This window comes from Hyla sarda, chromosome 8, assembly GCF_029499605.1.
Source record: "Hyla sarda isolate aHylSar1 chromosome 8, aHylSar1.hap1, whole genome shotgun sequence".
In the NCBI taxonomy this organism is placed as follows: domain Eukaryota; kingdom Metazoa; phylum Chordata; class Amphibia; order Anura; family Hylidae; genus Hyla; species Hyla sarda.
The window spans coordinates 220,927,669-220,953,514 of record NC_079196.1 but is presented as its reverse complement, the minus strand read 5'-3'; the positions used below and the strand labels follow the sequence as shown (position 1 = coordinate 220,953,514).

The following is a 25,846-nucleotide window of genomic DNA, read 5'->3' as shown; positions in this document are numbered from 1 at the left end:
AAGTAGTCCACCGAATCCGAAGGAGTCCACAGGATACACAGATCTGTAGAAGAAGTAACCAAAAAAAAAAAAAAGTGTAAGTACATTTAGGGAGAAAAAAACTGTGTTAAAAAAATGTAATAAACACACACACACACACTAAACGCCGTTTACCACTTCTGAGCCATGACTACAATTTACAGTGATCCCTCAACTTACAATGGCCTCAACATACAATAGTTTCAACATACAATGGTCTTTTCTGGACCATCGTAAGTTGAAACCAGACTCAACATACAATGCTACAGACAGTCCAGATCTGTAAAACGTGTCAATGGCTGGAAGAACCAACCAATCAAAATGGGCATTCACTGGTAAAACCCCTGTATTACTGAAGTGTATGCACTGACTGGTGTCTGGTATTACATGTTCTGTACACTTTACCTGTATCAGGGTTAGCTGCTCTTTTGGACACCAGGTGAGGGCGACTCCATTACTTGTTTGGGACATTGCCTGTACTGTACAGGACCCCTGAAGAAGATCCTGTCCTCTACATAGACCAGTGTTTCCCAAGCAGGGTGGCCCCATCTTTTGCAAAACTACAACTCCCAGCATGCCCGGACAGCCTTTTAGCTGTCCAGGCATGCTGGGAGTTATAGTTTTGCAACAGCTGGAGGCTCCCTGCTTGGGAAACACTGACATAGACAGTGATTTACAGCTCCCAGCAGATCTTTCTTACTTTTATATGTAAGGATTTGCTTTATCTATATTAGTTCTACTTATTTTTCTTTGTCACTTTTTCCTATTTTGGATGACATTTTGGTGCCTTTAGAACCAATTACCACGTTTCCATAGAGTTATGGTCTCAACATACAATGGTTTCAACTTACAATGGTTTTCCTGGAACCAATTAATATTGTAACTTGAGGGACCACTGTAGTTATTGAATTATTTAGATGTGGTGAAAAAGCTAAAAAAAAAATCAAAAACAAAAGATCCAGAAGGAAACCAGCAGCCAAACCTATTCAGACAGCAGGAAAAAGGAACAGACTATTTTTTCTACTACATGAAGTAAATTTCCCACTTTTGCCTATGTGTGCCAAATTTATTAATGCCGTGCAACAATTTAGTAAATTTGTCGCACATAGTCAAAAATGAAGTAGAAAAAAACAGGGTAAAAACCAGACTACATAGTAAAAGATTAGTAAATGCCCCTCATAGAGAGTTATATACTGAACAATATAGGAAAATATAGAGAGTTATATACTGAACTATATAGGAAAATAGAGAGTTATATACTGAACTATATAGGAAAATAGAGAGTTATATACTGAACTATATAGGAAAATATAGAGTTATATACTGAACTATATAGGAAAATATAGAGAGTTATATACTGAACAATATAGGAAAATATAGAGAGTTATATACTGAACTATATAGGAAAATAGAGAGTTATATACTGAACTATATAGGAAAATATAGAGTTATATACTGAACTATATAGGAAAATAGAGAGTTATATACTGAACTATATAGGAAAATATAGAGAGTTATATACTGAACAATATAGAGAGTTATATACTGAACTATATAGGAAAATATAGAGAGTTATATACTGAACTATATAGGAAAATATAGAGTTATATACTGAACTATATAGGAAAATATAGAGTTATATACTGAACAATATAGAGAGTTATATACTGAACAATACATTATAGGAAAATATAGAGTTATATACTGAACAATATAGAGAGTTATATACTGAACAATACATTATAGGGAAATATAGAGAGTTATATACTGAACAATATAGAGAGTTATATACTGAACAATACATTATAGGAAAATATAGAGAGTTATATACTGAACTATATAGGAAAATATAGAGAGTTATATACTGAGCAATATAGGAAAATATAGAGTGTTATATACTGAACAATATAGGAAAAATATATAGTGTTATATACTGAACATTATAGGAAAAGTGTATATAGGAAAATATATAGTGTTATATACTGAACAATATAGGAAAAATATATAGTGTTATATACTAAACATAGGAAAAGGTTATATGAAAAATATATAGTGTTATATACTGAACAATATAGGAAAAAATATATAGTGTTATATACTGAACAATATAGGAAAAGTGTATATAGGAAGAATATATAGTGTTATATACTGAACATTATAGGAAAAGCATATATATATATGTATGTATATATATACAGGTATATATAAAAATATAGTGTTATATACTGAATAATAGGGATCGACCGATCATCGGTTTGGCCGATATTATCGGCCAATAATCACGATTTTGGGCATTATCGGTATCAGCAATTACCTTGCCGATAATGCCCGCACCGCGACCGCCCCCCCAACCGAGTCGCACCCCCCACCGCACCGCCCTGGCCCCATTGCCTCCCCCATCCCCGGTTTTATAATTACATGTTCCCGGGGTCCACGCTACTTCTGGCTCCTGCTGCGTCCTGCGTTACGCTGTGCGCAATGACGAGTGACGCAACGTCACCGTCAGTGCACACAGCGACAGCTCAGGAGAACGCCACCGGAGCCAGATGTAGAGTGGACCCCGGGAACAGGTAATTATTAAACCGGAGATGGGGGAGGCAATGGGGCCAGGGCGATGCGGTGGGGGGTGCGATGCGGTGTGGTGGGGGGGCGGTGCCGGTGATAGGACTCAGGACCCCCGGGCAGGCAGGGGGAGAGAAGCGGGTGGCAGCGGCGGTCTCTGGGCACTGCTTTAAATCAATGACCTGCAGCGGTATCGCAGGGGGATAAATAGCCGATAACTTATACCGGAATATCGGTATACACTAACCTCCACCGATTATCAGTATCGGCCCTAAAAAAACGATATTGGTCGATCCCTACTGAATAATATAGGAAAAGTATATATATATATATATAAAAAAAGAAAATGGCAGCAGCACACTTGGTCAACAAAATGGAGGCTCTTAGCGCACTTTTTGATCAAAACGTGTCCCCCATCCACCATGCGGAGGTGGCCTCTTATCGGATGGGTCCCTAAACACTCACCTACCTCAGGCTGGGTGACATGTTGGATCCACTAACGATCCAAACCACCTCCTGTGAAAATAGGGGAGGGGATGCACGGCTACAGAGGGAGCCACTCCCCCCAAATTTGCACAGCAAAGAAAAAAAAAAAAATGAAAATGTAGCCAGCACCTAAACCCAATACACGGGTGCATGCTGCTGTGGCAAGTACAAAACATGTAAAAAAAGAAAATGGCAGCAGCACACTTGGTCAACAAAATGGAGGCTCTTAGCGCACTTTTTGATCAAAACGTGTCCCCCATCCACCACGCGGAGGTGGCCTCTTATCGGATGGGTCCCTAAACACCCTATAGTATATAGCAGTGTTTCCTAACCAGGGTGCCTCCTGCTGTTGCAAAACTACAACTCCCAGCATGCTTGGAGTTGTAGTTTTGCCACAGCAGGAGGCACCCTGGTTGGAAAACACTGGTGTATTGTATATTACTTTGTTGTTACTCAAGTAGGCGGTCGCATTTAACCCCTTAATGATGCAGCAATTTTTTGCATTTTTATTTTTTCCACCTCGTCTTTTAACCACTTAAGGACCACGGGTTTTTCCGTTTTTTCACTTTTGTTTTTTCCTCATCACCTTCTAAAAAATCATAACTCTTAAAATTTTGCACCTACAGACCCATATGAGGGCTTATATTTTTTTGCCACCAATTGCACTTTGTAATGACATCAATCATTTCACCCAAAAAAAAAATATTTGTGGGGCAAAGTTGAAAAAAAAAATGCCATTTTGTAACTTTTGGAGGCTTCCGATTCTACGCAGTGCACTTTTTGATAAAAATGACATATGAAGGAGATTTGTCAAACTCCGTAATAGTTTTTTTTTTGTTTTTTGTTTTTTTCTTATTCCAAAGCACATTTCTGAAATCTGCTCACGTAGTAATTTTTACTTTGCAGTGGTCATGGATTTATCAAATGCCATAGTCGCTATTTATGAAGAAAAAAAGTTGCATCTCCGTTTAAAAGTCGATTACGTATTCCAGGTCCAACCTGACTTACAGAAAGTTCGTACGTCTGCAGAAAAGGACATTAACACCCACTTTAACAACTGTTCTTGTTCTGCATCATGAAACAAAGCTATTACATTAATGTTAATTATTGAAAAAATTAATTACCGTATTTTTCGCCCTATAGGACGCACCGGCATATAAGACATAAAATAGGGTGCCTATTTTAAAGGTCCAAAATGTAGGAAAAAAAAGATTCTGAACCCAATCGTGATCTTCAACCTGCGGACCTCCAGATGTTGCAAAACTACAACTCCCAGCATGCCTGGACAGCCAACGGGAGTTGTAGTTTTGCAACATCTGGAGGTCCGCAGGTTGAAGACCACTGGTATAGGAGCTAATACTCACGTGTCCCCGCCGCTCCGTACCCATCACCGATGCCCTGGATGTCGCCCTCCATCTCTGTCACCGCGTCCCCATGGTGTCCCTTGACGCTCTGGACGTCTTCTTCCCCGGGATCCACGCTCTCCGTCGCCGTCATCACGTCGCTACACACGCCGCTCCTATTGGATGATGGGACGGTTTGCGCGACGACGTGATGATGTCGAAGGAGAGCGCCGGCCATGCAGTGGATCCCGGCACAGAGCAGTCACCGAGTAGGCAGGTAAGGTCCCTCCTGGTGTCCTGCAATTTCACCACGGCGGTCCCGAACAGCCCTACTGAGCAGCTGGGTTAGTGTTGTTTTGCTTCAGACACGGCGGTCAGCTTTGATCGCGGCGTCTCAAGGGTTAATACAGGGCATCACCCCAATTTTGGGGAAGAAAAAGTGCGTCTTATACGGCGAAAAATACAGTATATGACTAATATTATTAACACTATTAATTTTTACGTTGAAAATACACACTGCACGCCTTGTTAATTTTAGGACACGTACATGCTGGCGTACCCACTAAATTTTAAAATTAATGTAGTGTTAAAATAGAATAAGGCACAAAATAATTGTGTAAGAATGTTTACAGACTATCGAAATGCCCCATATGTGGCACAAAAATTTTTCCTTAAAAAAATGAAACATCCATAGTAATACAGCTTCATGCACATTTTTGGGTGGGTAACGTACCGAGCCATTTTTTTTAAATTGTGGCTTCACTATTGTTTATGTAGCACTGTTGGTGCTGCGCTGTCTTCCTTCCTGGCGTAAACTCCGGCCTCAGCACAGCGACGCAAGACTCCACCCACCAACGTCACAAAATGGGGGCTCATAATTAACCCCTTAAGGGCCAAGGACGTATGAGTACGTCCTTGGTCCCGCTCTCGTGATATAACGCGGGGTCCCACGGTGACCCCGCATCATATCACGGCGGGCCCGGCGTCATAGTGAAGCCGGGACCCGCTGCTAATAGCGTGCGGCACTGATCGCGGTGCCGCGCGCTATTAACCCTTTAGCTGCGCGCTCAAAGCTAAAAGTGAAAGTAAAAAGTGCCGGTTAGCTCAGTGGGCTGTTTGGGATAGCCGCGGTGAAATCCCTACCTGCCTCCTCGCTGTCCGATCGCCGAATGACTGCTCAGAGCCTGAGATCCAGACATGAGCAGTCAAACGGCAGAATCATTGATCACTGGTTTCCTATGAGAAACCAGTGATCAATGTAAAAGATCAGTGTGTGCAGTGTTATAGGTCCCTATGGGAGCTATAACACTGCAAAAAAAAACCTTCCCTATTAAAAGTTTGAATCACCCCCCCTTTTCCCATAAAAAAAAAAAACACAGTGTAAATAAAAATAAACATATATGGTATCACCGCGTGCGGAAATGTCCGAATTATAAAAATATATCATTAATTAAACCGCACGGTCAATGGCGTACGCGCAAAAAAAATCCAAAGTCCAAAATAGTGCATTTTTGGTCACTTTTTATATCATGAAAATATGAATAAAAAGTGATCTCCAAGTCCGATCAATGCTATAATGGTACCGTTAAGAACTTCAGATCACGGCGCAAAAAATGAGTCCTCATACCGCCCCATACACGGAAAAATAAAAAAGTTATAGGGGGTCAGAAGATGACTATTTTAAACCTATTAATTTTCCTGCATGAAGTTATGTTTTTTTCCAAAAGTACGACAAAATCAAACCTATATAAGTAGGGGATCATTTTAATCGTATGAACCTACAGAATAAAGAGAAGGTGTAATTTCTACCGAAAAATGTACTACGTAGAAACAGAAGCCCCCAAAAGTTGCAAAACAGCATTTGTTTTTTTTTCAATTTTGTCTCACAATGATTTTTTTTCCGTTTCACCGTCGATTTTTGGGCAAAATTGTCACGATTCGGCTTACAGGTTGTGGATCCACTGTGTCAGCGAGGGATTGGCGTGGACCGTGCTGGTGGACCGGTTCTAAGAGGCTACTGGTGTTCACCAGAGCCCGCCGCAAAGCGGGATGGTCTTGCTGCGGCAGTAGCAACCAGGTCGTATCCACTAGCAACGGCTCAACCTCGCTGACTGCTGAGAAGGCGTGGGACAGAAGGACTAGGCAGAGGCAAGGTCAGACGTAGCAGAAGGTCGGGGCAGGCGGCAAGGTTCGTAGTCAAGATGGATAGCAGGAGTTCAGGTAACACAGGCTTTGGACAACACTAAACGCTTTCACTGGCACAAGGCAACAAGATCCGGCAAGGGAGTGCAGGGGCTGTGAGCAGATATAGCCAGGGAGCAGGTGGAAGCCAATTAAGCTAATTGGGCCAGGCACCAATCATTGGTGCACTGGCCCTTTAAGTCTCAGAGAGCTGGCGCGCGCGCGCCCTAGAGAGCGGAGCCGCGCGCGCCAGCACATGACAGCAGGGGACCGGGACAGGTAAGTGACTTGGGATGCGATTCGCGAGCGGGCGCGTCCCGCTGTGCGAATCGCATCCCCGACGGCCATGTCAGTGCAGCGCTCCCGGTCAGCGGGACTGACCGGGGCGCTGCAGGGAGAGAGACGCCGTGAGCGCTCCGGGGAGGAGCAGGGACCCGGAGCGCTCGGCGTAACAGTACCCCCCCCCCCTTAGGTCTCCCCCTTTTTTTGTCCGACAACTGCTTTACCTGGGACGAGGACACCGGGAGTGAATGGAGGGTTTCCTCAAAGGCAGGCAGTACAGCAGGAGTGGGAATGGGGAGGGAGGGCAGAGGGTGAAGCTTGGCACGGGGCAGTGTGTCACCAGGATGGGGGCCATGAGGAGGCACTGAGGCTTGCCTGACGGGACTGGGAGGGGGGGAGAGGCATTTCTTATGGCAAGCAGAGTCCCAGTTCTTGATCTCCCCGATGGTCCAGTCAAGGGTGGGAGAATGAAGCCGGAGCCATGGCAGACCGAGGAGGACCTCAGAGGTACAGTTGGGAAGGACGAAGAATTCAATCATTTCGTGATGGGGTCCAATACACATTAAGAGGGGTTTTGTGCGGTAACGCACGGTGCAATCCAATCTGACTCCGTTGACCGCGGAAATGTAGAGCGGCTTGACGAGACGGGTCACCGGGATGCAGAATTTATTCACCAAAGACTCCAAAATAAAATTCCCAGAGGCACCAGAGTCCAAGCAGGCCACGGCTGAGAGGGAGAAGTTGGCAGAAGGAGAGATCCGCACGGGCACCGTGAGACGTGGAGAAGCAGATTTTGAACCAAGAGACGCCACACCCACGTGAGCTGGGTGCGTGCGTGCGTTTCCTAGACGTGGAGGACGAATAGGGCAATCCACCAAGAAATGCTCGGTACTGGCACAGTACAGACAAAGATTTTCTTCCCTACGGCGATTCCTCTCTTCCTGGGTCAGGCGAGACCGATCCACTTGCATGGCCTCCTCGGCGGGAGGCCCAGGCGTAGATTGCAAAGGATACTGTGGGAGAGGTGCCCAGAGATCTAAGTCTTTTTCCTGGCGGAGCTCCTGATGTCTCTCAGAAAAACGCATGTCAATGCGTGTGGCCAAATGGATAAGTTCTTGCAGGTTGGCAGGAATCTCGTGCGGCCAGCACATCCTTGATGCTACTGGATAGGCCTTTTTTAAAGGTCGCGCAGAGAGCCTCGTTATTCCATGATAATTCGGAAGCAAGAGTACGAAATTGGATGGCGTACTCGCCCACTGAAGAATTTCCCTGGACCAGGTTCAGCAGGGCAGTCTCGGCAGAAGAAGCTCGGGCTGGTTCCTCGAAGACACTACGGACTTCAGCGAAGAAGGACTGGACTGTGGCTGTGGCAGGATCATTGCGGTCCCAGAGCGGTGTGGCCCAAGACAAGGCCTTTCCTGAAAGAAGGCTCACTACGAACGCCACCTTAGACCGTTCTGTAGGAAACAAGTCCGACAACATCTCCATATGCAGGGAACATTGAGACAAAAATCCACGGCAGAGTCTAGAGTCCCCATCAAATTTGTCCGGCAGGGACAAGCGGAGGCTAGGAGCGGCCACTCGCTGCGGAGGAGGTGCAGGAGCTGGCGGAGGAGATGGTTGCTGCTGTAGCAGAGGCAGAAGTTGCTGTAACATGGCGGTCAACTGCGACAGCTGCTGTCCTTGTTGGGCAATCTGCTGCGATTGCTGAGCGACCACCGTGGGAAGGTCAGCGAGACTTGGCAGCGGCACCTCAGCGGGATCCATGGCCGGATCTACTGTCACGATTCGGCTTACAGGTTGTGGATCCACTGTGTCAGCGAGGGATTGGCGTGGACCGTGCTGGTGGACCGGTTCTAAGAGGCTACTGGTGTTCACCAGAGCCCGCCGCAAAGCGGGATGGTCTTGCTGCGGCAGTAGCAACCAGGTTGTATCCACTAGCAACGGCTCAACCTCGCTGACTGCTGAGAAGGCGTGGGACAGAAGGACTAGGCAGAGGCAAGGTCAGACGTAGCAGAAGGTCGGGGCAGGCGGCAAGGTTCGTAGTCAAGATGGATAGCAGGAGTTCAGGTAACACAGGCTTTGGACAACACTAAACGCTTTCACTGGCACAAGGCAACAAGATCCGGCAAGGGAGTGCAGGGGCAGTGAGCAGATATAGCCAGGGTGCAGGTGGAAGCCAATTAAGCTAATTGGGCCAGGCACCAATCATTGGTGCACTGGCCCTTTAAGTCTCAGAGAGCTGGCGCGCGCGCGCCCTAGAGAGCGGAGCCGCGCGCGCCAGCACATGACAGCAGGGGACCGGGACGGGTAAGTGACTTGGGATGCGATTCGCGAGCGGGCGCGTCCCGCTGTGCGAATCGCATCCCCGACGGCCATGTCAGTGCAGCGCTCCCGGTCAGCGGGACTGACCGGGGCGCTGCAGGGAGAGAGACGCCGTGAGCGCTCCGGGGAGGAGCAGGGACCCGGAGCGCTCGGCGTAACAAAAATAACTGACGTCATTACAAAGTAGAATTGGTGGCGCAAAAAATAAGCAATCATATGGATTTTTAGGTGAAAGATTGAAAGAGTTATGATTTTTTAAAGGCAAGGAGCAAAAAAACAAAAGTGAAAAAACCCCCGATCCTTAAGGGGTTAAACAAAAAAGCCTCCAGAGAATGGATATTCGTGGTGTGGCATAGTATGTTTTTAATATTTTTTAATTTCTGAGGAGGGTGGATGGGTTGGAAAGTTGGAGTGCAGCTATTTAATGCCAGGCAGGCTAGTCAGGGTTTCACCTGATGCGGTACGCCCCCCCCCCCTCCCCGTCACTCTCTAGCAATGCTACTGGTAATAAAGGGTAGATAAAGAACTTCGGCTATTAACATAAGGGAAAACTTTTCTGCTTTAAAAAATGCTTTTGTAAGCGGGTTTCCCGGGTTTTGCTTTCGTGCGATTTATTTATCAAGGTTGTGCGACTATTTGATAAATAGGTTGCATGTAAGTTAAAAAAAAATTGTCATATAAAAGCCATACGTTTGAAAAGAATGAGAAATCTCCTTCCATATATTTATTCTGTAGGTCCATACGGTTACATTGATACCCAATTTATATAGGTTTTTCTTTATTTTACTATTTGAATTTTTTTTTATAACTACATGCACCAATATTAGTATGTTTAAAATTGTCCTCTTCTGACCCCTATAACTTACATTTTATTTATCGGTACCATGATTGTTTTGATCAGACTTTTTGATCACTTTTTATACATATTTTTAGGGTATATAAAGTGACCAAAAATACACAATTTTGGACTTCAGAATTGTTTTACCTGTACGCTTGCGGCGATACCACATATATTCATTTTTGTTTACATATTTATTTATTTCTAATGGGAAAATGGGGGGTTGATTCTAACTTTTATTTAGGAAGGTGTTAAATCACATTCACTTTTCTTTTTTACTATTTTTACACTTTTTTTTTAGCTTCTTACTTCCTGTTAGCCCGGCACGTCAGACGGAGCTTCAGCCTATCACGGGCCGAGACATCGCTGCGGCCAATGATAGGCTGAAGCTCCATGTGGCGTGGCTGGCTAACAGGAAGTAAGAAGCAAACAGCTCGGCGACCGAACACCTGTACCGGAGCTCCGGGGGAACGTAGGCAGGCAAGAGAAAGTTTGTTTTCTTTCTTTTTTTTGCAGCCCGGACCAGATAAAATAAGAAAAGTGTGTGCCGGACTACTCCTTTAATACCGGACATCAGCCCGATTACCATTTTGCACCTACAGACCCATATAAGTGGCTTGTTTTTTGCGTCACAAATTGTACTTTGTAATGACATCACTTATTTTATAACGTAATCTGTGACAAAACAAAAAAAAAACTTATTTGTGGGGTGAAATAAAAAAATTAAACAAAATGCAATTTTGTAACTTTTGGGGGCTTCTGTTTTTATGCAGTGCACTTTTTGGTAAAATTGACAACATAGCTTTATTCCGTAGGTCCATACGTTTACAAGGATACCCAATTCATATGGGTTTTATTTTACTACTTAAGAAAATCATAATTACATGCACTAAAATTACCGTATTTATCGGGGTATACCATGCACCGGCCTATAACACGCACCCTCATTTTACCAAAAAAAAGTTTTTTACCCAAACATCCTTGGTAAAATGAGGGTGCGTGTGTGTGTCTGTGTATACCCCGATACACTGTTTCTGACCCCACAGAAGCCCCTATGAAAGGCAGGGGGAGAGAGGCCGTCGCTGCCGGCTTCTCTGCCCCTGCCTTTCCTGGGGTCTAGAGCCCTGCTGCCGCCGCTTCTCTCCCCATGGCTATCGGCGCCGCTGCCCCTTCTCTCCCCCTGGCTATCGGTGCCGCTGCCCCATTGCCGGCGCCGATAGCCAGAGGGAGAGAATCGGCGCCAGCAATGGGGCAGCGGCGCCGATAGCCAGGGGAAGAGAAGGGGCAGCGGCACCCATTGCCTGCGCCGCTGCCCCGTTGCCTCCCCCATCCCCGGTTGTTTAATTACCTGTTGCCGGGTTCGGGTCCGCGCTGCTTCAGGCCTCCGGTGTGCGTCCCCTGCGTCGTTGCTATGCGCGGCGCAATGACGAATGACGTCATTGCGTCTCGCAGTGCATAGCAACAACGCAGGGGACGCCACACCGGAGGCCTGAAGCAGCGCGGACCCGACCCCGGCAACAGCTAATTATACAACCAGGGATGGGGGAGGCAATGGGGCAGCGGTGCCGGCAATGGGTACCGCTGCCCCTTCTCTCCTCCTGTCTGTCGGCGCCGCTGCCCAATTGCCGGCGCTGCTTCTCTCCCCCTGGCTATCGACGCCGGCAATGGAGCAGCGGCCGATAGACAGGGGGAGAGAAGGGGCAGCGACGCCGATAGCAAGGGGGAGAGAAGCGGCGCCTGCTTTAAATCGGTGAATTGCAGCGGCTTATCGGCGTATAACACGCAGGTAGACTGTAGGCTAAAAATTTTAGCCTAAAAAATGCGTGTTATACGCCGATAAATACGGTAGTATGTGTAAAATTGTCATCTTATGACCCCTATAACTTTTTTATTTTTCCGCTTATGGGGCTATATCAGGGCTCATTTTTTTTTGTGTGTCTGGGATTAGCTGTTGGTCCTGGCCGGATCCTGAGCTCGCTTCAGGGTGTATATGTACATGCATGCCCTGCCCTCCTGATATGGGACTTTGAAGCGGACTTAGGAGCTGAGCTCAATTCAAAGCCATTGTGAGGTTCGTGATATAAAAAGTGACCAAAAAATACACTATTTTGGACTTTTGAATTTTTTGCGAGTACGCCATTGACCGTACGGTTTAATTAACAATATATTTTTATAGTTCGGAGATGTACGCACGTGGTGATACCACATATGTTTATTTTTATTTACACAGTTTTTTTTTATGAGAAAAGGGGTGATTCAAACTTTTATTAGGGAAGGGGTTTAATGACCTTTATTAACTTTTTTTTTTCCACTTTTTTTTTTTTTGCAGTGCACTGCACACACTGATCTTTTACCCTGATCCCTGCAAAGCCATAGCTTTGCATGGATGAGCGTAATAGGGGTTGATTTCTCAAGCCTGTAGTTCAGGCTTGGAGCAATCAAATGCTGATCGGACGCGACGGAGCAAGGTAAGGGGGCCTCCGCTCGCGTCCTAGCTGATCGGGACATCGCGATTTTATCACGATAGTCCTGATCAGCCTAACTGAGCTGTCGGGAAGCTTTTACTTTCATTTTAGATGCGGCGATCAACTTCGATCGCCGCGTCTTCAGGGTTAATAGTGCGTGGCCCAACGATCTGTGCCGCACGCTATTAGCCCAGGGTCCCGGCTATAATAAGCCACCGGGACCGACCCGGTATGACACTGTTTAACCCCTTAAGGACAATGGATGTACTCCTACGCCCCCGTTTCCGAGTCCTTAAGGACCGAGGACGTATGAGTACTTCCTGTCCATTCCCGGCCCCCTGCCGCTAGCCGGAGGTGAGCCGGTGTCCGATACCTGCTGATATCGATCAGCATATCGCCCAGGGGGGTCATGATGACCCCCCATGTCGGCGATGGCCGCAGATCGCTGAACAATTCAGCCCAGCGATCTGCGGCGAATTCCGGGTCAATCAGGTCTCCAGTGACCCGGAATTACAGGCTGTTCAGGGCTCTGACGGCCCCGAACAGCCATAGCCAGCAGGGGTGAGGTGGCACTGGTGCCACCTCACGATCGCCCTGATTCGTAGGCCGGTTTACCGGCCGACCAATCAGGGCACCTGCTGCGGGTGTCACTCCCACAACCCGCTCCGCCCCTATTCCGGAGGACTCGATCGGGTGCGGGAAGAGGACCCCGGCAGCTGGGGACCCCGATCCCCAGCGTCCCTGTTGGGATCGGGGCCCCAGGAGCGGCGGCGGCGAGGGTCTGACCTGCAGCGTGGATCAGCAGTTGGACGTGAGTGACAGCCTCCTGCTGTTGCTTAGCAACAGCTCCCAGCATGCAAAAAGGGCATGCTGGGAGCTGTAGTTATGCAACAGCAGGAGGCAGACCACCACAACTCCCAGCATTCCCTTATGGGCATGCTGGGACTTATAGTTTTGCAACAGCTTTTCTGTGGAAAAGTGTACCTTCAGCTCTTGTATAACTACAACTCCCAGCTTGCACAATCAGCTAAAGTGCATGCTGGGAGTTGTAGTGGTGCATCTGCTGGTTGCATAACTACAACTCCCAGCATGCCCGTTGGCTGTCAGTGACTGCTGAGAGTTGTAGTTTTGCAACAGCTGAAGGCACACTGGTTGTGAAACACTGAGTTAAGTAGCAAACCAGTGTGTCTCCAGCTTTTGCATAACTACAATCCCCAGCCAAAGTAGTATGCCTCCAGCTGTTGCATAACTACAAGTCCATGCATGCTCTTCCTCTGTCCGTACATACTGGGGGTTGTAGCTTTTGCAACAGCTGAAGGCACACTGGTTGCAAAACACTGAGTTTGTTACCAAACTCAGTGTTTCACAACCAGTGTGCCTCCAGCTGTTGCAAAACTACAACTCCCAGCATGCACTGATAGACCGTACATGCTGGGAGTTGTAGTTTTGCAACAGCTGGATGTTCCCCCCCCCCCCCCCCAATGTGAACGTACAGGGTACACTCACATGGGCGGAGGTTTACAGTAAGTATCCGGCTGCAAGTTTGAGCTGCGGCAAATTTTCTGCCGCAGCTCAAACTGCCAGCGAGAAACTACTGTGAACCCCCGCCCGTGCGACTGTACCTTAAAAACACTACACTAACACAAAATAAAATAAGCCCCCCTCCTCTCCCCAATAAAAATGAAAAACGTCTGGTACGCCACTGTTTCCAAAACGGAGCCTCCAGCTGTTGCAAAACAACTACTTCCAGAATTGCCAGATAGCCACTGACATGGCATGCTGGGAGTTTTACAACAGCTGGAGGCACCCTGTTTGGGAATCACTGGCATAGAATATCCCTATGTCCACCCCAATGCAAATCCCTAATTCAGGCCTCAAATGCACATGGCGCTCTTTCGCTTTGGAGCCCTGTCGTATTTCAACAGTTTAGGGTCACATATGGGGTATCGCCGTACTCGGGAGAAATTGTGTTACAAATTTTGGGGGGTATTTTCTGCTATTACCCTTTTTAAAAATTTAAATTTTTTGGGAAACCAAGCATTTTAGGTAAAAAAAATCTTTTTTTTTTTTTTTTTTCCATATGCAAAAGTCGTGAAACACCTGTGGGGTATTAAGGTTCACATTACCCCTTGTTACGTTCCCCGAGGGGTCTAGTTTCCAAAATGGTATGCCATGTGTTTTTTTTTTTTTTTTGCTGTTCTGGCACCATAGGGGCTTCCTAAATGCGGCATGCCCCCAGAGCAAAATTTGCTTTCTAAAATCCAAATGTGACTCCTTCTCTTCTGAGACCTGTAGTGCGCCAGCAGAGCACTTTTCACCCCCATATGGGGTGTTTTCTGAATTGTGAGAAATTGGGCTTCAAATTTTGGGGGGTATTTTCTGCTATTACCCTTTGTTAAAATGTAAAATTTTTGGGAAACCAAGCATTTTAGGTAAAAAATTTTTTTTATTTTTTTTACATATGCAAAATTCGTGAATCACCTGTGGGGTATTAAGGTTCACTGTACCCCATGTTATGTTCCCCGAGGGGTCTAGTTTGCAAAATGGTATGCCATGTGGGTTTTTTTTTTGCTGTTCTGGCACCATAGGGGCTTCCTAAAGGTGACCTGCCCCCCAAAAACCATTTGTCGCTCCTTCCCTTCTGAGCCCTCTACTGCGCCCGCCGAACACTTTACATAGACATATGAGGTATGTCCTTACTCGAGAGAAATTGGGTTTCAAATACAAGTAAAAATTTTCTCCTTTTTACCCCTTGTAAAAATTCAAAAATTGGGTCTACAAGAACATGCGAGTGTAAAAAATGAAGATTTTGAATTTTCTCCTTCACTTTGCTGCTATTCCTGTGAAACACCTAAAGGGTTAAACACTTACTGAATGTCATTTAATACTTTGGGGGTGCAGTTTTTATAATGGGGTCATTTGTGGGGTATTTCTAATATGAAGACCCTTCAAATCCACTTCAAAACTGAACTGGTCACTGAAAAATTTTGTGAAAAATGTAAAAATTGCTGCTGAACTTTGAAGCCCTCTGGTGTCTTCCAAAAGTAAAAACTCATACATTTTATGCTGCAAACATAAAGTGGACATAATGTATATGTGAACCAAATTTTTTTTTATTTTGAATATCCATTTTCCTTACAAGCAGAGTGCTTCAAAGTTAGAAAAATGCTAAATTTTCATTTTTTTCATCAAATTTGGGGATGTTTCACCAAGAAAGGAAGTTACCACAAAAATTTACCTCTATGTTAAAGTAGAATATGGAAAAACAATCTCGGAATCAGAATAAGTAAAAGCATTCCAGAGTTATTAATGTTTAAAGTGACAGTGGTCAGAATTGCAAAAAATGCTCTGGTCCTTAAGGTGTAAAATGGCCTAGTCCTTAAGGGGTTAAAATACCGGGCGCAGGGCGTACAGGTACGTCCTGCGTCCTTAAGAGGTTAAAAGGGATCTAAAAGTCCCATCAAAGCAAAAATGGTACTGATAAAGATCAGATCACAGCACAAAAAAAAATTACCCTCATACATCATATATGGAGTAAAACGAAAAGAGAAGAGGAAAATTTTCAATAAGCACTGTCAAATACAAAAAATTTTCTAAGTTCTACATTTTGGCCAAAAATTTACCTTTCTAATATACTTCATAAGAAAATGTTATTTCCTTTTTGTAGAAATCATAACTTTGTCCAAGCTGAAGCACAGGCATAGACAAAGTCCAATAAGTGGGCTAGCACTTCTCTGTGCTCTCTCCTATCTGATAGGAAAGGAGAGAGCACAGAGGAGTGCTATCAGACAGGAGAGAGCACAGAGGAGTACTATCAGACCTTAAGAGAGCACAGAGGAGAGCTATCAGACAGGAGAGAGCACAGAGGAGTCCTATCAGACAGGAGAGAACACAGAGGAGTCCTATCAGACAGGAGAGAGCACAGAGGAATGCTATCAGACAGGAGAGAGCACAGAGGAGTACTATCAGACCTTAAGAGAGCACAGAGGAGTGCTATCAGACAGGAGAGAGCACAGAAGAGTCTTTCAGACTGGAGAGAGCGCAGTGGGGTGCTATCAGACAGGAGAGAGCACTGAGGAGTCTTTCAGACAAGAGAGAGCACAGAGGAGTCCTATCAGACAGGAGAGAGCACAATGAAGTACTATCAGACCTTAGGAGAGTACAGAGGAGTTATATCAGACAGGAGAGAGCACAGAGGAGTCCTATCAGACAGGAGAGAGCACAGAGGAGTCCTATCAGACAGGAGAGAGCACAGAGGAGTCCTATCAGACAGGAGAGAGCACAATGGAGTACTATCAGACCTTAGGAGAGTACAGAGGAGTTATATCAGACAGGAGAGAGCACAGAGGAGTGCTATCACACAGGTGAGAACACAATGGAGTACTATCAGACCTTTAACCCCTTAACGACGCAGGACGTATATTTACGTCCTGCGCCGGCTCCCACGATATGAAGCGGGATCGCGCAGCGATCCCGCATCATATCTCGTCGGTCCCGGCGCTCATCAACGGCCGGGACCCACGGCTAATATCACACATCGCCGATCGCGGCGATGTGTGGTATTAACCCTTTAGATGCGGCGGTCAAAGCTTAGTGAAAGTGACCCGGCTGCTCAGTCGGGCTGTTCGGGACCGCCGCAGTGAAATCGCGGCATCCCGAACTGCTGGCAGGACACCGGGACGGCCCCTACCTGCCTCCTCGGTGTCCGATCGACGAATGACTGCTCTGTGCCTGAGATCCAGGCAGGAGCAGTCAAGCGTCGATAATGCTGATCACAGGCGTGTTAATACACGCCTGTGATCTGTGTAAAAGATCTGTGTGTGCAGTATTATAGGTCCCTATGGGACCTATAACACTGCAAAAAAATGTAAAAAAAAAGTGTTAATAAAGGTCATTTAACCCCTTCCCTAATAAAAGTTTGAATCACCCCCCTTTTCCCATAAAAAAAATAAAACAGTGTAAAAAAATAAATAAATAAACATACGTGTATTGCCACGTGCGTAAATGTCCGAACTATAAAAATATATCATTAATTAAACCGTACGGTCAATGGCGTACGCGCAAAAAAATTCCAAAGTCAAAAAAAGCGCATTTTTGGTCACTTTTTATACCATTAAAAAATGAATAAAAAGTGATCAAAAAGTCCGATCAAAACAAAAATCATACCGATAAAAACTTCAGATCACGGCGCAAAAAATGAGTCATCATATCGCCCTGTACGTGGAAAAATAAAAAAGTTATAGGGGTCAGAAGATGACATTTTTAAACGTATACATTTTCCTGCATGTAGTTATGATTTTTTCCAGAAGTGCGACAAAATCACCTATATAAGTAGGGGATCATTTTAACCGTATGGACCTACAGAATAATGATAAGGTGTCATTTTTACCAAAATATGCACTGCGTAGAAACGGAAGCCCACAAAAGTTGCAAAATGGCATTTTTTTCTTCGATTTTGTCGCACAATGATTTTTTTTTCAGTTTCGCCGTGCATTTTTGGGTAAAATGACTAATGTCACTGCAAAGTAGAATTGGCGACGCAAAAAATAAGCCATAATATGGATTTTTAGGTGGAAAATTGAAAGGGTTATGATTTTTAAAAGGTAAGGAGGAAAAAACTAAAGTGCAAAAACGGAAAAACCCTGAGTCCTTAAGGGGTTAAAAAGCACAGAGGAGTACTATCAGACAGGAGAGAGCACAGAGGAGTGTTATCAGACAGGAGAGAGCACAGAGGAGTCTTTCATACAGGAGAGAGCACAGAAGAGTCTTATACACCCGAGAGAGCACAGAGGAGTACTATCAGTCAGAGAGCACAGTGGAGTGCTACCAGACAGGAGAGAGCAATGAGGAGTGCTGTCAGTCAGAGACCACAGTGGAGAACTATCAGACAGGAGAGAGCACAATGGAGTACTATCAGACCTTAAGAGAGCACAGAGGAGTGCTATCAGAGAGGAGAGAGCACAGTGGAGTCTTTCAGACTGGAGAGAGCGCAGTGGGGGTACTATCAGACAGGAGAGAGCACAGTGGGGGTACTATCAGACAGGAGAGAGCACAGAGGAGACCTATCAGACTGGAGAGAGCGCAGTGGGGGTACTATCAGACAGGAGAGAGCACAGAGGAGACCTATCAGACAGGAGAGAGCACAGTGGAGTGCTACCAGACAGGAGAGAGCACAGAGGATTGCTATCAGCCAGAGAGCACAGAGGAGTACTATCAGACAGGAGAGAGCACAGAGGAGTACTATCAGCCAGAGAGCACAGAGGAGTACTATCAGACAGGAGAGAGCACAGAGGAGTACTATCAGACAGGAGAGAGCATAAAGATAATGTGTCATTTTAACCAAAGAGTGAACTGTGTAGAAACGGAAGCACCCAAAAGAGGTGTCAGCAGAGAGCACTGTGGACAAGACAAAAAAGAAATTCAAAAAGTTAAGAAATTCCTCTGTAGCATACAGCTGCTAAATAGTACTAAAAGGATTAAGATTTTTTAATAGAAGTAGTTTACAAATCTGTTTAACTTTCTGGCACCAGTTCATTAAAAAAAAAAAAAAAAAAAAAAAGTTTTCCACTAGAGTACCCCTTTAACCCCTTAACGACGCAGGACGTATATTTACGTCCTGCGCCGGCTCCCGCGATATGAAGCGGGATCGCGCCGCGATCCCGCATCATATCGCGTGGGTCCCGGCGCTAATCAACGGCCGGGACCCGCGGCTAATACCACACATCGCCGATCGCGGCGATGTGCGGTATTAACCCTTTAGAAGCGGCGGTCAAAGCTGACCGCCGCTTCTAAAGTGAAACTGAAAGTATCCCGGCTGCTCAGTCGGGCTGTTCGGGACCGCCGCAGTGAAATCGCGGCGTCCCGAACAGCTGATCGGACACCGGGAGGGCTCTTACCTGCCTCCTCGGTGTCCGATCGACGAATGACTGCTCTGTGCCTGAGATCCAGGCAGGAGCAGTCAAGCGTCGATAATGCTGATCACAGGCGTGTTAATACACGCCTGTGATCAGGATGAGAGATCAGTGTGTGCAGTGTTATAGGTCCCTATGGGACCTATAACACTGCAAAAAAAAAGTTAAAAAAAAGTGTTAATAAAGGTCATTTAACCCCTTCCCTAATAAAAGTTTGAATCACCCCCCTTTTCCCATAAGAAAAATAAAACAGTGTAAAAAAAAATAAAAATAAACATATGTGGTATCGCCGCGTGCGTAAATGTCCGAACTATAAAAATATATCATTAATTAAGCCGTACGGTCAATGGCGTACACGCAAAAAAATTCCAAAGTCCAAAAAAGCGTATTTTGGTAACTTTTTATAACATTAAAAAATGAATAAAAAGTGATCAAAAAGTCAGATCAAAACAAAAATCATACCAATAAAAACTTCAGATCACGGCGCAAAAAATGAGTCCTCATACCACCCCGTACGTGGAAAAATAAAAAAGTTATAGGGGTCAGAAGATGACATTTTTAAACGTTTAAATTTTCCTGCATATAGTTATGATTTTTTCCAGAAGTGCGACAAAATCAAACCTATATAAGTAGGGTATCATTTTAACCGTATGGACCTACAGAATAATGATAAGGTGTAATTTTTACCGAAATATGCACTGCGTAGAAACGGAAGCCCCCAAAAGTTACAAAATGGCGTTTTTTTTTCGATTTTGTCTCACAATGATTTTTTTTTCCGTTTCGCCGTGCATTTTTGGGTAAAATGACTAATGTCACTGCAAAGTAGAATTGGCGACGCAAAAAATAAGCCATAATATGGATTTTTAGGTGGAAAATTGAAAGGGTTATGATTTTTTAAAGGTAAGGAGGAAAAAACGAAAGTGCAAAAACGGAAAAACCCTGAGTCCTTAAGGGGTTAAAGGTAAAATGTCTGAGGCACAGGTAAGGGTAACACCCAATGTTTTTGTGCTGTGACTTATGTGTTTTTTCTTTCCTTCAGACATACTGTCCGGCTGCACCTGTACGGCTGCCAACAATGGCGTACATGTTCCTAAAGAAGGAAATCACGTGTTCCCTCTGCTCAGCTATTTACACCGACCCTGTTCTGCTGCATTGTGGACACAACTTCTGCAGCGACTGCATTAAGACTCATATCTGTAACCATGACCGGAGCGGTGTATACCTCTGCCCAGAGTGTAAGCAAGCGTCCAAAAGCAAGGCCCCGCTGACCATCAACACAGCATTGCAGAACATCGCCCAAAAATGTCAGTCAGTGGAGAATCACTACAGTCTGGGTGACTCCTGCTGCACCTACTGTCTGGAGTACCAGAGCCCAGCAGTGAAAATCTGCCTTCACTGTGAATCCTCATTGTGTGAGAGACACCTCCAGGTGCACAGCAAGACCTCAGAGCACTTGTTGGCGGACATTACATTCCCTATGCAGAAGAGGATTTGCAGCCTCCATGGTGAAATCCTAAAGTTTTTCTGCACTGACGATAAGACTGTCATTTGCATGTTGTGCTTCCTAAGTGGTGATCACCAGCGCCATGGGGTGGAGCTATTGGAGGAAGCCTCCCGCCATAAAATAGAGGAGCTTCAGGAGATGGCGGGCCACATGGAAACTGAACTCGGCCGTCTTAAGAAAAGGACAAATACTCTGAACCAGCAGATAAAGGTGAACAAAGAGAGTGTAGAAGAGGTGAAAGATACTTCTAAGAACTTATGCAGCTCCCTCCTTAACTACTTGCGGGACGTAACAAAGAATTTGGAGACCGACATTAATGATCAGGAAATTGAAGTCTTTAAGGAAATAACAGATGAAATTATGTTTCTAGAGGAGAAGCAAAAACGATTGTCCCTGAAGATGAAAAAAATTGTGGATTTGTGTAACCAGGATGATCCCCTGCTTGTCCTGCAGGACAAAACGCCCCTTAAGAGGCAGAAGACAGAGCACCGGCGCAGACTGCCCATCCTACATTACCATTTTGACACCATACTTTTCTCCCTGAAACTTAAGAGAAGCTTTGAAAACTTTGCTAAATTAGTTCAAGCCTTGCTGTCCACCCAGTGTCCCCACCTAAAACACAAAGCCGACATCCTGCTGGACGTCCTCACGGCAAGCAACTACCTCACAGTATCCTCTAACCTCAAAGCTGTTGGATATGTCTCCATTAAAAGTGAACATGGTCAAAGTAGGTCGGGTCAATTCAAAACATGTCACGTTCTCAGCAAGACGGCCTTCTTGTTTGGAAAACACTGCTGGGAGGTGAAAACGAGCAAAAAGGGCACTAAGAGCATCGGCGTGGCGTATCCCTCGATCAAGAAAGAAGGCCCAGACTCCTTTATAGGCTACAACCAGGAGTCTTGGTGTCTTACCTGGAGCCACGAATACACAGCCGCCTTTCACAACTCCCAGTCTTGGCAGATCACATCCGAAGGCTCCGCCATATCCTCGGTAGCTGTGTATTTAGATTATGATGCCGGGCAGCTCTCCTTCTACAGGACCTTCCCCACAGTCGAGCACCTCTTTACCTTTATGGCCAAATTCAATGAGCCCCTCCATGCCATTTTTTATTTAGTTGACAGCTGGATCGAGATCAGACCTTAAAAACATTACATTTACAGCTCTCTGCTGGCATCTCTGTCCATGTCAGGAACTGTCCAGAGTAGTAGCAAATCCCCATAGCAAACCTATCCTTTTCTGGAAAGTTCCTAAAATGGACAGAGGTGTCAGCAGAGAGAACTGTGGTCAGACAGAAAGGAAATTCAAAAAGAAAGAACTTCCTCTGTAGTATTCAGCAGCTGATAAGTACTGGAAGGATTACGTTTTTTAATAGAAGTAATTTACAAATCTGTTTACCTTTCTGGCACCAGTTGATTAAAAAAAAAAAAAATCGTTTTCCACCGGAGTACCCCTTTAACCTTCGTCTCTCCCATACGCCACCGGTATTACGGAGCTCCGATTCCTAGCCACATGTAAAACTTTTAATCAGTGGGTATCTGAGTGTTCAGACCTCCGCCTTTCAGGAGAACGAACCGGGAGAAGACCGCGCTCCCTTCCCTGCCTCCTCCCCTGCCTGTGTCACATGATCAAGACAATCTCATAGACTTACATGGCGAGTTTGTCTCAATCACGATTTCAACCTTCTCCCGGCTCATTCTCCCAATTGACCGAGGTCTAAAAAGACCCCCACCATCAAAACTTTTGACACGTCGCTAGGATGTTTCAAAACTTTTTAATAATTGCAGTGGCCATTTAATTTCCTTTTCCCTGAGCAAATATACACAATACATGCTGCCTCTTTAAGTTTGCTACCACTCCATTCATTCCAGGGACGACTGACCTCCGACCTTATGAATGGTGGCGGTCCCAGCAATCAGATGATTATCAGGATAGGGCAGTATTTCCCAATCAGGGTGCCTCCAGCTGTTGCAAAACTACAAATTCGGGCATGCTGGGAGTTGTAGTTTTGCAACAGCTGGAGGCACCCTGATTGGGAAACACTGAGATAGGGAAGTCTGAGTAAATGTATCTAAGGCATATTCATGGGTATTTCTATGGTAAAATTGTTGATAGTTGTTGATTCTATCAGATGCCCAATCACAGTAGCTGCAGTTCCGACTTTGTGCCTGTTGGGGGCAGAACTTCCCTCTCACAAGACGTTTTAACACTTTTACGTTTTTTATATCTTTTCTACATAATGTTGTGTTTCTCCGCCTTCATTGTTCAGAGTGAAGTGCGATCCTTCATAGTTAGATGTCACTTCATAGATAGTTTAACAACAGTAACACCTAAAGCTACATTACGGACTCTGCTCTATAGCAGAGAGCATTGTGGGAACTCATGGTTATAGAGCTCGGTCAGCAGTGACGTCACGAGTCTGACAATGGGGCGTAAACGGGTTATTTATATATATATATATATATATATAAAATTAACTGGCTCCAGAAAGTTAAACAGATTTGTAAATTGCTTCTATTAAAAAATCTTAATCCTTTCAGTACTTATGAGCTACTGAAGTTGAGTTGTTCTTTTCTGTCTAAGTGCTCTCTGATGACACGTGTCTCGGGAACTGTCCAGGGTAGAAGCAAATCCCCATAGTAAACCTCTTCTACTCTGTGCAGTTCCCGAGACAGACAGAGGTGTCAGCAGAGAGCACTGTTGCCAGACAGAAAAGAACAGCTCAACTTCAGCAGCTGATAATTATTGGAAGGATTAAGATTTTTTTTATAGGTTTTTAATAAGATTTTTTTAATAATTAATTTACAAATCTGTTTAACTTTCTGGAGCCAGTTGATATAAAAAAAAAATAATATTTTTTTTCCTGGAATACCCCTTTAAAGGGGGTTATACAGAATTTGAAAAACAAAGCTAATTTCTTCCATAAAAAAAAAAAAAAACGGCACCACACCTGTCCTCAGGATAAGTGTGGTATTGCAGCTCAATTCCATTGATGTGAATGGAGCTATGATGTAATACCCCACATAACCTGAGGACAGGGGTGGTGCTGTTTTTGAAAGAAATCACCTCTGTATTTCTAATCCCGGCCACCCCTTTAACTGATAGTATACAAAGAAGAAACTAGAGTAATTGCTACTGATCAAACAATAATTTTATTAATAAATTATTTAAAAACATACATATTTTTTCATGTATGTTTTTAAATAATGTGTTAATAAAATTATTGTTTGATCGGTAGCAATTGCTCTAGTTTCTTCTCTGTATACTATGTTTTGCATAAAGCTACTGAGTTCCTATTAGTGAGACCCCGGCACTGTATATTTATGATGAGGGGTAAATACTTAGACACTGTAGATTGGTGCTGTATATTTTTGTATTTAATACCCCTTTAACAGACGTCCAACACAATTTCGGAAAAACTCCTTTGGAATTGCCTGGAGGAAGACACAAAATAACTCAACATCTGTTCACACTGAGGGAAATGTGTGGAAAATGTTCGGCTTTATTTGATATTTTATTAAAAGCAAAATATATGACCATGAAGTTCCCAGCTCTGTGTTAGCGGAACTTTAGTATCATACTCCATTATTGGGGACCTCTTAAATTGGAGGTTTCCCTGCATTTTGCTAAAATGTATATCCTGCTGGAGGTGTGTAAAATAGAAAAGAAATATATACTTACCTAGCCCTGGTCCCTTCCCTAGCTCCCGTTCCGCTAAGTCCCGTATCTTCTGTCTCCCTGCTTGGTATAGCACCTGCCTGATCAGCCAATCACTGGCCGCAGCGCCATCTTGGCCACCAATTGGCTGAGCATAAGATTGGGGGGTTGGACGGAGCCGAACAGTAGAAGGAAGACCAGGGCCGAGTAAGTATCTTTTTTTTTTTCTGTTTTACCAAGATTGTTAAAATAAATCTTAGCAAATACTGCACTCACATCCAGAGCTGCGTTTATAGTCCAGGCTCCTCTTATCTCTGGATACACAGGACTTCATATGAATAGAAAATAGGACACAATTATGCCTAAAAGTTTTTTTTTAAGTTTAAAAAGATTTTGTTATAACTTAAGTTCGCAAAAATAATTTTACCTATGGAAGGGAGTGAGGAGGGAAAGTAAGAAGCAGGGGAGACTACAAGATGGGGGATGATGTTACTATCACAGCAGATGTCTGTTTAATGTCTCTTCCTGCATCGGTAACCTGTCCCAACCTGTTTTGCAGCATCTCACTTTACCACAGCAGTCAGCCATCAGACGTGCACACCGCTGTATATAGTGTAGCATGCCTTTCTACACATAGCAAATGACTGCGCTCAATTACTAAAGATGATTAGTGAATGCTGAATTCTGATTGGCCGCTTGTGAATCTTCCGTTTGGTTGTCCGGTTGTTATAATAAATGTTTGTTATACATTAAGTTGTTCTGACCGTGTTTATTAGGGGCTACGCCGCACCCCTCCGCCATTATAAAGTATAGCGCATCTTAGGTTAGAGCATAGAGCAGTGTTTCCTAACTTTGGCTCTCCAGCGGTTAGAAAACTATAACTCCAATCATTTGAGGGCATGCTGAGAGTTGTAGTCTTGTAACAGCTGGAAAACCACCAATTGGGTAACACTGGGTTCCAGGGCATATCATTGCAGCTGAGAACGTTCTACACCCCCCCCATAAGAAGGATAGTGGTGTTAAAGGGGTTATCCAGGAAAAAACCTTACATATATATATATCTCAACTGGCTCCACAAAGTTAAACAGATTTGTAAATTACTTCTATTAAAAAATCTTAATCCTTTCAGTACTTATGAGCTGCTGAAGTTGAGTTGTTCTTTTCTGTCTAAGTGTTCTCTGATGACACCTGTCTCGGGAACCGCCCAGTTTAGAAGCAAATCCCCATAGCAAACATCTTCTAAACTGTGCAGTTCCCGAGACAAGCAAAGATGTCAG

General features: G+C 44.7%; 1 protein-coding gene across 1 annotated transcript; it reads left to right on the top strand.

The window, feature by feature from the left end:
• Window positions 1–3,978: 3,978 nt before the first annotated feature.
• Window positions 3,979–25,550, top strand: LOC130283763 (E3 ubiquitin/ISG15 ligase TRIM25-like). Its single transcript, XM_056533191.1, has 2 exons — window positions 3,979–4,079; window positions 20,451–25,550. Exon 2 carries the CDS (start codon window positions 20,487–20,489, stop codon window positions 22,056–22,058), a length of 1,572 nt encoding a protein of 523 aa, XP_056389166.1. The 5' UTR covers window positions 3,979–4,079; window positions 20,451–20,486; the 3' UTR covers window positions 22,059–25,550.
• The last annotated feature ends 296 nt before the right edge of the window (window positions 25,551–25,846 follow it).

Coding starts and splice junctions, on each gene's coding strand:
- LOC130283763 (XM_056533191.1), top strand. CDS start 20,487: ATGGCGTACATGTTCCTAAAGAAGGAAATCACGTGTTCCCTCTGCTCA.